Below are 15994 nucleotides of genomic sequence, written 5' to 3' on the forward strand. Positions count from 1 at the left end.
GTTTGTACAATAGGTCATTTTGCATATTTTACGAGGAAAAAAAATCCCTGGGCTGTCGTAGGCAAAAGGAAAAAAAACAAAAAGGTAAAATATATACTTTAAAAACCTAAACTCACTCTCCACTGTGGTCAGATGTCTTTTGTCTATAACCCAGGCAGAGGTGAAGAGTTGTGTGAAAAGTGAAACTGAGTTTGGCGCTGCGCTGCGCGTTGGTGCGTGGTCTACTTGAGGAAGCCGCGGTAGAGGAGCTGGGAGTGGCTAGATGAGTGCTCGTTCTCCAGGCAGTAGAGAAGGTCCCTGAGGTTGATGCGAGTGATGCGCTGACGAGTGAACTGCCTGGATGCCCCAGAGCCAGAGCTTGCTGAGGAGGAGCAGGAGGCCTGCCAGAGACAGACAAAGAGAGGGAGAGAGAGAGGAGAGAGAGAGAAAGAGAGAGACAGAGAGAGAGAGTGAGATATAGAGAAAGGGACGTGGGGTGATGGGGAGGGAGAGGGGGAGGGAGAGAGACAGAGAAGTAAGAGTGTGTGTGAAAAAAAAAAAAAAAGAGTAAGAGTGTGTGTGTGTGTGTGTGTGTGTGTGTGGGGGGGGGGGGGATGTCATGATAGGTTTTTCACCCAAAGCTAAATAAACATCAAAACAGAGCTTTTCCTAAAACTGAGAATGGCAGACACAGGGCAGAAATTAGGATTTAAAACAGACCATTTCTGCTTTTTTTTGCCTTCCTTTTACACTGCCGTCATCTCTGAACATCCTTTTCTTCCATGATCTTGTTCTAACATGCTCTATCTGACAAGACGACTTCATACTATCTGATCTACCTTATGATCATTATGTTGGTGGAAAGCCCGGCCTGTATTCACAGAGCATTTGAACACTAAGAGTAGTCCTAAATCGTACTGAATGTTTTCCTGTTAATCTTAATTTAATCGCTAATCCTAATTTAATCGTAAATCCTATTTACAAAGTGGCGGAGACCAACTTTTACTATGGAACAGCGAGAACTCCTCAGTTCAAGAGGAAGAATCTGTTGCTATGGCTGACGTTAAGTCTCGTCCTCTGTGACTGGTTGATGAGTGACAGGTCTGTGCCAGTGAGTAGGGCATGCGCTTCATGGCCTTCCAAAAAGAGCCATAAATAAATACATAGATATTTGACACAGGCAGCAATGGAATATGTTTCAAATGCATCTGTATGATGACATTTTAATGCAGACGGGAGCTTATTTAGTTATAAAACGTTAAATTAAATTCCATTTTAATAAAGTGAGTGGGTGATGTACTTAAAAGCTCTATAATCATTCCCTCTCGACTGAGGCTGGATCTTTCCAGTAATTCTGCATCTGTGTTCCAGAACTAGCGTTCTGAGTCAGGAGTCCTCTCGACTACTTCCTAGTTCTCCCAGACTTAGGTGCTACTTTTAGCGCTATAGGGCTTTGTGAATTACTCCTAGTCAAAAAAATTATGAGTCTCAAAGTTATGACTGACATGCCCATTATTTGTAGACGTTTCTCGTATCTCGGCAAGTTTGGACTTAGTTTTCGCCTTAAGATGCTTCATGAAAACGGTCCCTGAAGTTGTTATGGTGATGATGATTTATTATTACTAGGGATAGTCAGATCGCCCCAAGCCCGAGCCCGAGCCCTTACCTCAGCAGCTCCAGCACTGCCCGGGGAGTCCATCTTCTTCCTCTTCCTGGGGCCGATGGCCGCCAGAGCCGTCAGGTTGGCCTCTCTCTGCCTGATCTCAGCCAGCTCCTGCTGCTGCATCTGTTACACACACAACACATACATATTAACAAAATGATCAATCTCTACTTGCCACACAGTCACAGTAAAGAAGCACAAGCACACATACAATACACATGATGAGAAGCATCAATTACTCCTCCCCCCACACAGTCACAGTCTAACTAGGACCAAGGACTCAATTCAAAAGAGTTGCTTGAGTGAAGCCAACTACCTAAAAGGCATGCAAAAACCTTGCAATCACCACCAACAGGATTGTACCAAAACTAGTTGCCTATAAAACCATACCTCAAAAAGTGTCAAATTGTTGCATAGTGTTACTATAAAATGAGAAAAATCAGCTGTGTTTGTCTGTGGATATCTCTATATCCCCATTCTATCACTGCACTACCACTGTCCATATAACCTGCACATAATATTTATGTGTGAAATATTCCTACTGTGAAATACACCACTCACCTGTACATACTTAGTGCTAAACTGGATCACCAGTAACTTTTTATGTAAATATGTCTTGAACAAACACTTGCTTATCTATTGTCTTTGCAACTGAACTTAGCACAATGACAACAACATTGAGTCTAATCTAATATAAAAATATAATGCATTCTTGAAAAACAGGCAGAACTTTACAGACATCTTACACCTTACAGACGACATGGCCAAAGTGAAACTTTAAGGTTCTTACTTTGAAATTTGTGTTCAGAATGAAGGCACACACAATAATGGCATACAGACAGACACAGACACAGACGACCAACATCCTCGTAAGGTGTTACACGTCTCTGTGTTGTCCTACCTCTTTGGCTTTTTGTTTTAAACGCAGCTGTTCAGGGTCCTCTTGTCGCGCTCGTGACTACAGAAAAAAACAACAACAACAAAAACATAAGCACATACAATAAATTACATAAGCTGCATTTAGCACACTGCACTTACACAAGTTAGCCACAAGGAGTTGCCATTGGCCAGGTACTTATGCCCCCTATGACAGCCTGAACTCAGATTGTACTAGTAATGGTATTGTTCCTAGAAGAATCAGACAGAGATCAATTTCTAGCACAAACCCCAGTAGAACCCAGTGCGCAAGAGAAACGAACGTAAGGGAGCGCTGCCTGACCTTAGCTGCCTTCATGAGGATCTCCCTCTCCTGCTCCTCCTTGCGCTGCTTCTCCATCTGGTCCAGCTGCTCAAAGAACTTGAGCTGCAGCCGCACATCACTGGCCTGCTCGTAATGATTCCCCTCCTGTAGCACAGAGTTACAATCAAACACATACAGTTACAATCAATCAAACACACACGTTACAATCAAACACACACGTTACAATCAAACACACACAGTTACAATCAATCAAAGACACACGTTACAATCAAACACATCACAATTAGGATGAGATTTGGAGTGATGAGTTTTCTCCAATCTACCTTATGGAACTAACTCATCTCACCCTCACCCATACAAAATGCTTCAGAGCTACCACCACAAAGACATCTAAATACATCAGAATGATAACGACTTGAGAGAGAGAGAGAGAAAAAATGTCAGGAGGTGAAATAACACCCCTTTAGTATGTGTCAGAACCGACAGGAAGTTCCATGTGCATCATATAAGTTAAATAACGTAGAAGTAATGTGTGTAAAGACGAAATCAGCCATGAGTTATTTATAATAAATTATAAATATTTTGATATTATATTAATAAACGATCAGTAGTGCTCTAGTGCCATAGTGCTAATAACTGTAAATGAGCTGAGCACTGTGCCGTCACGCTCCCAGAAGAATGTGAGATTACAACACAGCATTTTGCATTTTGAACAGTAAACATCTGTTCCATGTTTACACTGTAGCACTTTGTGCTTTTAACAAAAACACATCATCAGAATGATGTGTATAAAATGTTTTTTGTTTTTTATAAACCAAATGGGCTCAATACCAAGCCCCTCCAGCTCATTAAACATAAGACATACTCAAACATTCCGAAGTAGGGCAGTAACCAAGATGTGCGTCTGTGCGTGTGTGTGTGTCAAAACAAAACAAACATAACTCAGATGGTCTGTCACCTAAAGGAGGGCCTTCTCCAGCATCCCCCGTCAGCCTTGCCATGCACCCAGAGCCATCAGATTTATCTATTTCCGTTTGGCTCAGTTTTGTTTGTTTGTTTGTTTAGTCTTTTTTGGTAGTTTTGTTGTCTTTTTGTCTAAAAATACTGGCTGGTGCTTTTAATACTTGCTGTGGAGCCAAGCTAAGCACCCCGGCCCCCTTTCTCGAGTGCCACCACTGTACTTATTCGTCCATACAAAGGAACAACTTTTGATGCAGCCACTCTATCGATACCTCACACTCCCAAACCCTAAATTGAACTAATAACCACAACAGCAGCAAGTTTAGAATGACACGATCTCAGCCAGGGCCTTCATATATTACCCCTCCAAACCCAGAGCACATCCCAGCTTTGGTCTCAGTCCAATGACATGCCCCCTGACTGACCTTAAAGTTGGCATTCTTGTGCTGGGCGACGAGCGACGCCTTCTCCAGGAGGCTGGAGAGCCGCTGCTGCGTGGCGTGGGACACGAACGTCACCAGTTCAGGACCCAGCTCTGTGATGCCGTACTTCTTTCCTGCGCGCGGGGCAAAAACACACATCACTGTGGCGTCAACAACGGAGCACTGGCAGATCGGAGTGGGTTTGGAAAGTCTGCTCTGCTCTGTTAATCTTGATTCAACAAAAGGAACCTCATCAAAAGGTAGCTATCCTAAATTAAAAAAAAGTAATTGGCCTTCTTCAACCAATTTTGCTGGCTCGCCAGAGATTTACATTTGACAGGCAAACTTCAACCCCTGGTGTTTTAAAGACACTGACATGAGGTATGACTCATATGAGGTGACTATGTAACTCAAGGTCGTTAGATGAATATACTACATGTGACCTACAGCTATATCCCAGTGGAGCAAAAAATAAAAAGAGGCATATTACAATTCAGGTTATGCCAAAATCTGTAGAGTAGTAATCCACAGTGTGTAGACACTCCACTACTATGACACTAAAAAGGTCATGGGTCAAAAGGTCATAACAGCTGAGCTATGCTTGTCCATGCTCAGGGATCTCTTGGGGACAGTGACAGATAGTAACAAGCATGACCTCTCCCTCACCTATTTCAGCTATCCTCCGTGTCAACATGGGGGTGTGAAGGAAAGCCTCGTCCTTACACGAGCGCATAACCGTGCCCGCCAGGTCCGAGTTGATGGCCAGGATACGGGCGCTCTCCTCTGACAGGTTCACACCGGCCATGGAGGCCACGTCATTGATGTCGTCATCATCCCTGAAACGGTCCATGCAAACAGGGTATTACGCAAGGGCAACACATTCAAACAAACCAAATGTATTCATTTCTATTCATATTCTAGCCATAATATTATATTACTCATTTCTGATTTAAGCTTTAGGCATTCAGAAACTTTAAGCCTGCCACTTTATGACTAAACTTCTCTCAAAATGATTGGCAATATGACACCTTAATTTAAGGTTTACTTAACGGGCACCTGAACTTCTTCCCCATCTAAATGGCCTAATGTGGGACTAAAGAAGACGAGAAAAAGACAGGTCCACATATTCAGGTGACCTCAAGTTAGGTCTAAGTAAATGTTACTGATAACCACCAACTGACCAGTTCAACCATCAGAATTATTAAAATGATACATCCTAGTGGGCCACTGTCTGGACTGGAGGAGGTCCATATCAGGGCTGGACCCAGTTTGCTGCTCTTCAGAACCTGGACGTAAATGTGCCAGTGAGCACAACACCTCCAGGAAGGATGCCACACACACACACACACACACACACACACACACACACACACACACACACACACACACACACACACACACACACACACACACACACACACACACACACACACACACAGGAGAGTGGCCAATTAGTCCTACTCACTTAAAAGATCCTCCAGCACTGTCCCCAGGTCTGCCTCTCGATGCCACAGCTGAAAGACAGTGAGAAAGAAATACGAGTGAGATTTCACAGAAAACACACTCAGTCAGTCAGTCAGTCAGTCAGTCAGTCAGTCACTCAGTCAGTCACTCAGTCAGTCAGTCAGTCAGTCAGTCAGTCACTCAGTCAGTCAGTCAGTCAGTCAGTCAGTCAGTCAGTCAGTCAGTCAGTCACTCACTCACTCACTCAGTCAGTCACTCACTCGGTCAGTCACTCACTCACTCACTCACTCACACCCACACCCACACACACGTGCACAGCTTAGACAGTGGCTGCACGCACACACCCACCCACACGCACCTGTTATCATCTTAGAAGACGCCCCCACAAACACTCGGTTCTGTGGCTGAGTCCTGAGAGTCACCATAGGTGTCGTTGCCATGGTTACATGCGGTGGTTTACGTATGGCGCTCGGCTGAGGAGCCCTCAGTACCTTTCAGATAGACAGACAGACAGAGAGGGTCAGACAGAGAGACAGACAGAGAGGGTCAGTCAGTCAGGCAGTCAGAGACAGACAGACAGAGAGGGTCGGTCAGACAGAACCACACACTAAGAGTTAAGATAAGCAGAAGACACTGTTAACTTTAAACCCTGCTCTAGGCCTAGGTGTGTGTGTGTGTGTGTGTGTGTGTGTGTGTGTCTGTGTGTGTGTGTGTGTGTGTGTGTGTTGGGTCAGTCACCAGCGTGGTTGGCTGGAGGCGTGGGCGAGGGGCAGTGAGGTTGGCAGTGCCGCCCAAAGCAGCGGTGGTGGCGGCCGCGGTGACGGGGCTGGCGATGGCTGGGGTGACCGTGGCAGGGCTTGGCGTCAGGCCCTGGCTCTGCTGGATGAAGGCTGCAGAGTCTGGTGTGAGCTGGCGCAGGGCTGGAAGACTTCTCTGGAGCAGGGGAGAAACACACACACACACACACACACAGTTAACATGTTGGGTCCCCCCCCCTCCATTGCCACACGCACACACTGTCTCCCCTCTAGGCTTTCTGCAGTTGTCTGCATCTCTGCTTGTCTTTCTTGTGTTTTCGAGCAGGTGTGCCGGAGGGCTCGGCTCAAGCTCCACCACTGCTGGTGAGGTTTAAAGTGTGTCTCCATTTCAAGAACCTGTTCTCACTTTTCATATGGAAACATCTCACACTTTGTTTGACATGGTTAATTAATATATCAAGTCTTTTTTTAAAGTCTTAATGTCTGTGTTGTTGGGGCCTTTTTTTCATGTCTTTTTGTCTTCTGGAGCCGTTAAATCGTATTAAGGCCGAATCTCGATTCTTCCCCTTGCCCCTTTTGCTTTGTCTTTGTCTTGTCTTAACCCTAGCACATGCAAGTGTAAGGGCCAAGGGCTGAAAACTGAGACGCCACTCGGTTTCGGGTACGTCATGCGTGACTGTATGAGCTATGAAACTAGCGATATCCATATAAACCAATGGAGTGGTGGTATACGCGCTAATTGTAACCTAAAACTACAGTTTGAAAGCTTCAGTTAAGACCTACAAAACTATGCATCGTTCGTGTAGCACATTTCGTGTAGCACATTTCAGAGTCATTATAAACATATAAAAAGTTGTGTAGATAACTTTATTCATGTAAAATATTCCTCGCTTCAAGCAGCCATGTTTTTTTGAAAATTCCCGAGCTGGTTTCGCTGTGTGCTCTGGGATAGCCCTTGGAGGAGCAAGTGAGCTCTCCGATCATCTTAAAAATAAGGGGTACATAGCCCTCAATCTTATCCCTTAATCTTGATCAAATTGGGTATTGAGACACCACTAGCTCTCACATGAACGCGCAATTTCAAGGGTAAGGGGGAAGATAAGGGGTAAGGGGAAGTATTGAGATTGGGCCTAAGAGTAGGAAGGAAAGGTCTTAGGTGAAATATAAATATTACCTTGAGAAAAGGCACAAGATACGGTTGGGGTGAGGAGTTCAGCTCCCGGTACAACCGGCCGGTGAAGTCTTCAGGTTCAATCTTCCCTTCCTGTTCACATACAGAAAGAAAATTACAATGAGACACTATTAATCTCACACATGTATTACATAACTCATCGTCATGCTGCTATACAAAGAATTTAGTTATTAATCCTCGGCACACTTTCAATGGCAGTGGCAAAAACACCTCCTGTAATAACACTGACAGAACAAGAGAGTGGTCATTTGATTTGGTGTGAGGGAGATTTATCATGCAGTAAAAGTAAAGCCACATTGCATTAATACCCATTCATTCCATTCAGAGCTCAGCCTTTCTGAACAGTAGCTAGTGCAAAGCTTACCCAACCAGTAGAGTGCAATAAAAATCAATTAAACATCAACTAAGAAAAGAAAACAAAGTCACCACCTGCTTGTGTAAAGATATATGGTTTGTTTCGCCCCGTCAGTTGTTGAGACTTACCAGAAGCTTCCGCACCAGGTCCTTCACGTTGGCCGCCGTCTCTGTGGACTGCTTTCCACTGCACGCCAGCTTGATCAACGTCGACAGGAAGTTTTTACATTTCTTCACATTCTCCATGGTCTCCTACAAAAAAAGAAAAAAGAAATACATATTGTTACATTATTGTAGATACTACACCACTACTACTACACAATTTGTACATCAGGCACAATATAACTGCTACTGCTGCTGCTGCTGCTGCTGCTGCTGCTGCTGCTACTGCTACTGCTACTGCTACACAATTTGTACATCAGGCTCAAAATATCAACTCAACTTACTACTGCTATGAAACCCCTTGGCAAAGTGTTTCTATCAAAGGCATAACATTGATTTAAAATACACAAGATCCTAACAGTAAGAGTGGTTAGGAGCTAAGGCTTGGCTAAGGAGTAGACTGTGTGCTCTCGTGCGGAGTCAGCGTCATGCTTCAGGTAAACAGAATCCAGCCTACACACATACACACGCACTCCAAGAGTTACCTGGGCAACAACGGCTCTGTTGGGTGTCGCTACAGGTGTCCTCTGAGGTGTCGTCTGCTGCACCGCCGTCCCTAAGGAGGGAGTCACTGTCGCCCCAGCAGCCCCTGCCACTGGATGCTACAGGGAGACACACATGAACACACAAACAAATAAAATCACACTATTACTTGTTTGTTACTGTAGTCTGATCCAGGAGAGAGAAAGTCGTAATACTTTTTACACAGCATCACCACCAGTAATGTATGTAATGTATTCCCACCAGATTCTACTTAACGGAATACTATAGAGCGCGAACCTCAGTGAGAGGTGTGAGGTCTCATGCCAGTTACACTGGCTATGAGCTATTCTGGCCTTCTATAGCTTAGGGAACCATCTTAACAGGAGCAACTTGAGATCCGTAGCAACCAGGAAACACTTTTGCTTATGTTCATTTGTCAAAATCAGATCACCAATAAAAGGCAGTTGTGGGTTCAAAGTGATCACAACCACTTGGGGGTGATGTTAAATGGTTTCACATAGACATTAAACAATCCTGAGAGAAATAATGGGACATCAATGGAGCAAGGGTCTACGCTGATATCAATCTAACGTTAATGAATGAGTGTCGGGTTGGGAAGTCCCCTCTCCCTCTCCTCAAACACATTAATTCAATGGTTGTGATTCCCACTGCAAGCACATTAGAAGATTTTTGTTCATGGTAATAGTGTGCCTGGGGATCAATTTACGATTCAACTTAAACGTTTAGCGTCCATTTTCACACGACACCATAACACTGAGTGGAGGTGGGGTATATTTTTGTGTTTTTATAATGGATGGTAGCACTCGCACCACAACAACATGGCATGTGGTAACGTTGAATAAATTGCAGTTAATACACAGGTGCAGTTAATATAGGAGTTTTATAAAATTACATCAAATACTGTAATGCGGTTTATATAAGGTGCAGTTAATAGTCTGGAAAATACAGTAAAACAGACAGAGCTCATGTAGCAGCAATCTCCCAGCTCATGTAGTTAATAGGGCTGTAACGATACACCTACCTCACGATTCGATTCGCATCACGATTCTTGACCCACGGTTCGATACACCCCACGATATTATTATTATTATTATTATTTATTTGTTTTACCTCGCGATTTTTAAAATATATTTTCTAATTCACATTAGAATAAGTATGAGCTATAAAAAAAATGAAGAAAAAAATTATAACCAAATATTGAGGTTTTTATTACTCAAAGCAATGCTGTGGAAAAACATTCAACAAACTTCGGAACCTGTTATCAAATGTCATACAAAAACATTAACGTGAATTAATTGATGCTAATACCAAGCGCAGTCTCTATAGGATTTCCCATATCCGTTAGCATTAAGCTAACGTATTTTCTACCACAGTAAAACATGCAATACTATGTGATTGTTTTTAGAAAACGAATGTTACGTGATGAGATTACTAAAATGTAGTCTGCATGTCTGCTCAGTTTAGCAGTGCTACCCAAGCAAAGGTTTGAAAAGAACTTCAAGCTTCAGACTTTCTGTTAGGGAAACAGCTTTCTATCTGCCAAGCAAATGGCAGGCTCATGACAACACGCGCAACCTTTGGGAGCATGAACTGCACTGAGTAAATTTTGCGCAACAATTAACCCCAACGCTGAAGCAAGCAGCCGCCTTTACTAGCGAACCAAACTTTTTGTATCAAGTGACCGCTGAGGGCATGTCGCGGTTCTGCCTCCTCGCATCACGATGCAGGTTCGTGGCCCAGAGTGTCGCGATTTCTCGGTTCGATCCAATATCGTTACAGCCCTAGTAGTTAACCAATATCATAACTAATAATAGATACAAAACTGTGTAAAAGCATTGTGCATTCAATAACGGGTGTTCTTTAGTCCATGCCGAGGGGAAAATGCCTGACTTAGAGTGATGTACCTGTAAGACAGGGGGTCTCTGAAGGGTAGTGGTTGCTGGGGCAGAAACGGGAGTGGGGGAGCCCTGCTTGGTCACGGTTAGCGGCGCCATGTGTCGGGCAACAATAGGGGTCCCAGGAGCCTGCAAAAAAGGGGACCATGCATAAGGGGTAGGTACACTTCTGAGTAGACGTATGATATATTCATCACCAGGCAAGTGCGTCATCTAATGTGGTTAGGTAGTCTAGTGTATATTTCAGGTTGAACAGTGGTTTTACAATCTATATTTTTACATTTTTGTGACTTTACAATTGATGGTAATTTTGTACCACAGATGAATGGAGACTCAGTCAGGCACTGGTAGAACAATTAGGAACAAGGTTTTATACTTTACGATGGTAAACACCAAGGGAGACAGAGCATGGCTTCAAATAAAGCTACCCTGAGCTCTCTCTCCTACACAAACATTCCATTCTCCTTATCTCTGAGACGACGGTCACACATATAGCTCAGAAACAGAGTCACACATGTAAGACCAAGATATACTTCTAGAGCTAGGACATAAACTACATATGAATATGAGGACCATAAGACATTCATTCTGATTTGCAACTCCTTCAGTCCCCTTTTTCAAGTTGACTTTTAAAATATAAACAGAATGAACTTGCTGATTTACTTGATAAAAAAGTGAAGTAAATAACCCTCCCCTTTGTAAGATGTGACATTTGTAGCTGCACAAGTCAGGTCAAACTGACCCACAGAGTGCAGTTTGTTTGACTTTTGACAGGACACACTGGGCAATGTGCAGAATGCTTTACTTAGACCTCACAAGAATGAATTGTGTGCAGTGACTGGTAAGTGTTGCAATGGCCAGAATACTTTACCTTGATTGTACTTGTAGTGTTTCAGATGCTCCCCCTTTAATGGACTGATATTGGGGCCCTGCCCACTATGCTTTACCTTGACTGGATTAGTATTTGGGAGTGTTCGGTATTCTCTACTTTTTTTAATATACCGATACTAGTAATGAGCAGTGTTGATTATTGAGGAGTGTTCAGCACCGTCAGCTTTTAATGGAGTGGTACTAGGCAATGTTGAGTATGTTTTACATGGTGTGGATTCTTTTTGGGCAGGGTTGAGTATGTTTTACGTGGTTTGGATAAGTATTGGGCAGTGTTCAGTAGGCTTTACGGTGTGGATTAGCATTGGAGAGTGTTCAGTATGTCTTACCTTGATTGGCGTGGAGATAGTGGGCGTGCTGGGCCGAGGGGCCATTGCGCTCTGTGATTTGGCCTGGGCTTGCATCTGAGCCAAAGTCTGCTGGTGCATCATCAGAAGCTGCCCGCTCTGATTGCGAACAAGGACCATGCCTGGGAACAAACAAACAATCAAAATGCACACACACATCTTAGTGTTTATACAGAAAATCACTATTTCACGGCTCCAGCGGGATGGGTTTGAGAAGATTAATGATCCCTTATTACAACTAACTGATTACTATGTCACACAGGTCTTGTTAATAAAGTTAAATTTCATTCATAAGAATCTATCGGACATGTAGGATATAAAGGCCCATGTCTGTCTGTCAAGATAGTTCCTGTGTGTTAGTGGGATAATTTCCAGAGTGATAATAGGCCAACCTTACCAGTCTGACATACTTGGTTAATAGCAATAACAAACGGTCACTGTGGTACACGGCCATTAATAGCTGGATCTTGAATACATGGATAGATATATGATATTGAAAGGATAAACGTTTGATGACTACATTTGTATTTAATTGACAATGGATGGTGGTAAAATCGAGGCATGATTGGATGGCTGGACTACAACAATAACGTACATATTACGTTAACAACATGGTAACAACTGTTTACTGGATGCATAATTAGGGACTGGATATACGTTACTGTTGAAATTACCTGGAGGAAGCTGGATGTTCTGGACATTAGCAGGCGGATTTGGCCCGGGCTGAGGCAGCCGAGGAGCGAACACTTGTGGCGCTATAGCCCGGACACCGCTCTGATTCATGTTTGAAGGGACAGCAGCTGCTACTGCTGTCGGGGAGACCGTCCTCGTTACGGTTTGTAAAAGCGGATTTTGTAAAGTTCCTTGTGAAGCTGTGACAATCTGGGTGGTCGTTGTCATGTTTGAAATAGCGCCAGAAGTCCCCATTTGCACGGGCGGCCTTATAGTTACCGTAGTAGCCCCGCTACCCAAACTGGGTGATAAAACCGTGTTCTGTGAGTTTGTGGCTGTACGAATGACAATGTTTGGGCTGGAGGGAATAACGTTGACGTTTGTGTTTCCGTCAGCCATTCCTAATCCGTTGCTAACTACAGGGTTGCTTGTAATGTTCACGTTGGGACCACCTGACAGCGGCGTCCCAGCCAGAGCGACACCGCTCACCTTAGTCTGACAGTTCACGTAGTCTCCATTCAAAGTTTGAAATACAGACGTTCCAGGTGCGGTGACAACAGACTCGACCTTGCCTTGATTGGGATGACCCACTGCGGTCTCAGATCCTGCGACTGACGGGAGTCCTGTTATTCTTGTTGCCACAGTCGGACTCTGGGACATCATACTATTGACACTCTTTTGCACTAAAACTCTTGTGCGGCAGTGGAGACAAATGCGCGTGATAATTCAAAAACGCAAAACAAATGACAGGACATGAGAGTCTTTTGAGTCAATACTATACCTTATGTAAGCAAAAAAGTTACTCTGGAAGTATAACTATGACTGCTTCCCTGACTCATCTATTCCTAGCTAACTAGCTAACACGCTTTCTTTATACTTAGCAAACAAGCTAGCTGACTAGCTTGTTAGCCTCTTTCGCTTGCAGTCTCTCATGGAAGTCCGATGTGGCTTTCACTAACGGTAACGTTACTTGCATTGCTCAATCATCAAGACCTGCCAGTAATATCGTAAGCAACAACTCGGCTCACAAATGTGCCCTGACCTGTCTGCCTAATTTCCCAGTCCAGTGATCCCACAATAGTACTGACAACTTTGTGGTCTACCTCCGTGTTAGATAAAACTGCATCCAGCAGCTCGGGGTCTACCGCCATCTTCCAGGCGCCATCACATTCGCGAGGCGGGGTTTTTCAAAATCTTAAATGCGCATGTGCATGAAGCAAGTGTACGTCACATCTCCTGAAGTGATACGTCTTGTGATTGGTCTGCTCCAGTCCAGGCGGGACAGCAAGCGTGTGAACTGCGCCACCAGATTTTAGTATCCAGAGCACAGAAAGGCACAATTAAGTCCCGCCCTCACTGGAGGGCAAAACAATTCAAGTGAAAAATGCATCAACACTTCTGCTGTGTGGTGGGGTGCACTGCCAGCAGCGAAAATAACCCAGATCTAAATGTTTGTGCCTAACCGAAAGGTTGAGGCGTTTTAAGGAGACTAAAGTGGATACAGGCGTGATGTATCAGCAGGAATGAGAAAGAAGGGGAGGATTCGTGACGCTCAGTCAATAGTCCGTATGCCTAAGTGTGAGGCAAGCATTTTGTCAAATCAAGTCAAATGTCAGTTTTCTGCAATTACAATTGTCTAAGTTAAGCTAAAGCATGTTGCAAGTATGCAACTTGCGTTATAGTGAGATGTGGATAAGTCATAAAGCTATGAAGCTATGTTATTTAGTGCCTTAACTAACTGCAGTAGCTTGCTAATGCTTACACATAACTAAAGTTGTTAGCTTTCTATCCATCATCATTCTACCCATTTGAAAGGGGCCCTTTCTCCCATCATCATCTTAGTAATCAACTGTACCGTCTTCCTGTTTGATGTGCTAAATTAATCATTTGACATGGTGAAATCGAATGTTTTAGGCTAGCTACAGGCATTTTGTTAGCGTTTAAGCCCTTAGTGGCGCCGATAATTATATTTGTTTTCATTGGGCATGGTTTTCCGTGTTTGACGCGTTCCGCTCGACCGGAAGTTTGTAGTTTTTAGTTAGAGATGTCCCTACACCGAGATGACGTACACACATACATACCACGGGTTTTGTTTTAGCAATTTTCCATAAAACCCATTTATTTTCCGCATGTAAATGAGGACGGTCACTTTCTCAATTGTTCAAGTGTTGAGTTAACCTACAACAATCATAGACAATGAAAGCAGAATTAATAACAATATCAGTAGCCTACGTTTGCTTACACGCCTCGGCTTACTCCGATCAAATTATAGCTTAAGACCTACACTAACCTTAAAAAGTTTGGGATCACTTAGAAATGTCCTTATTTTTATAAGAAAAGCACAGTTTTTTTCGATGAAGATAGCATTACATTAATCAGAAATGCACTCTATACATTGTTAATGTGGTAAATGACAATTCTAGCCGGGAAACGTCTGTTTTTTCATGAAATATCTACATAGGTGTATAGAGGCCCCTTTCCAGCAACTTTCACTCCGGTGTTCTAATGGTACATTATGTTTGCTAGTCGCCTTAGAAGACTAATGGATGATTAGAAAACCCTTGAAAACCCTTGTGCAATTATGTTAGTACAGCCGCTATCTGTTTTGCTGGTGAGAGAAGCTATAAAACTGGCCTTCCTTTGAGTCTACAGTGAGGAGGCGACTCCGGGATGCTGGCCTTCTAGGCAGAGTGGCAAAGAAAAAGCCATATCTGAGACTGGCCACTAAAAAGAAAAGATTGATATGGGCAAAAGAACACAGACATTGGATAGAGGAAGATTGGAAAAAAGTGTTAAAGACAGACAATTCAAAGTTTGAGATGTTTGGAGCACATAGAACAACATTTGTGAGATGCAGAACAGGTGAAAAGATGCTGAAAGAGTGCCTGACGCCATTTATCAACATGGTGGAGGTAATGTGATGGTCATGAGCTGCTTTGGTGCTGGTAAAGTTGGAGATTTGCACAAGGTAAAAGGGATTTGAAATAAGGAAGACTATCATTCCATTTTGCAACGCCATGCCATACAATGTGGACAGCGCTTGATTGGAGCCAATTTCCTCCTACAACAGAACAATGACCCAAAGCACACCTCCAAATTATGCAAGAACTATTTAGGGAAAAAGCAGGCAGCTGGTATGCTGTCTGTAATGGAGTGGCCAGCGCAGTCACCAGATCTCAACCCCATTGAGCTGTTGTGGGAGCTGCTTGACCGTATGGTACGCAAGAAGTGCCCATCAAGCCAATCCAACTTGTGGGAGGTGCTTCAGGAAGCGCGGGGTGAAATTTATACAGATTACCTCAACTAATTAACAGTTAGAATGCCAAAGGTCTGCAATGCTGTAAGAAAGCAAAGTTTGAAGAATAAAACTATTATTTCAAATACAAATTATTATTTCTTACCTTGTCGATGTCTTGACTATGTATTTTCTATTCATTTTGCAACTCATTTGATAAATAAAAGTGTTGCATGGAAAACACCCAATTGTCTGGGTGACCCCAAACTTTTGAACCGTAGTGTATATACCAACCAAC

General features: G+C 43.5%; 1 protein-coding gene across 1 annotated transcript; it reads right to left on the reverse strand.

Annotated features, from left to right (window-relative positions):
* taf4a (TAF4A RNA polymerase II, TATA box binding protein (TBP)-associated factor) lies at nt 1–13140 on the reverse strand. Its single transcript, XM_080845434.1, has 15 exons — nt 12464–13140; nt 11772–11911; nt 10564–10683; nt 8641–8757; nt 8123–8245; nt 7622–7711; nt 6428–6622; nt 6048–6180; nt 5691–5739; nt 4892–5061; nt 4229–4359; nt 2862–2987; nt 2544–2600; nt 1646–1765; nt 1–380 (listed from the first exon to the last, which is right to left on the reverse strand). Exons 1-15 carry the CDS (start codon nt 13122–13124, stop codon nt 222–224), a joined length of 2391 nt encoding a protein of 796 aa, XP_080701560.1. The 5' UTR covers nt 13125–13140; the 3' UTR covers nt 1–221.
* Nucleotides 13141–15994: the final 2854 nt, after the last annotated feature.

Source organism: Sprattus sprattus (genome assembly GCF_963457725.1).
Source record: "Sprattus sprattus genome assembly, chromosome: 10".
Classification (NCBI taxonomy): domain Eukaryota; kingdom Metazoa; phylum Chordata; class Actinopteri; order Clupeiformes; family Clupeidae; genus Sprattus; species Sprattus sprattus.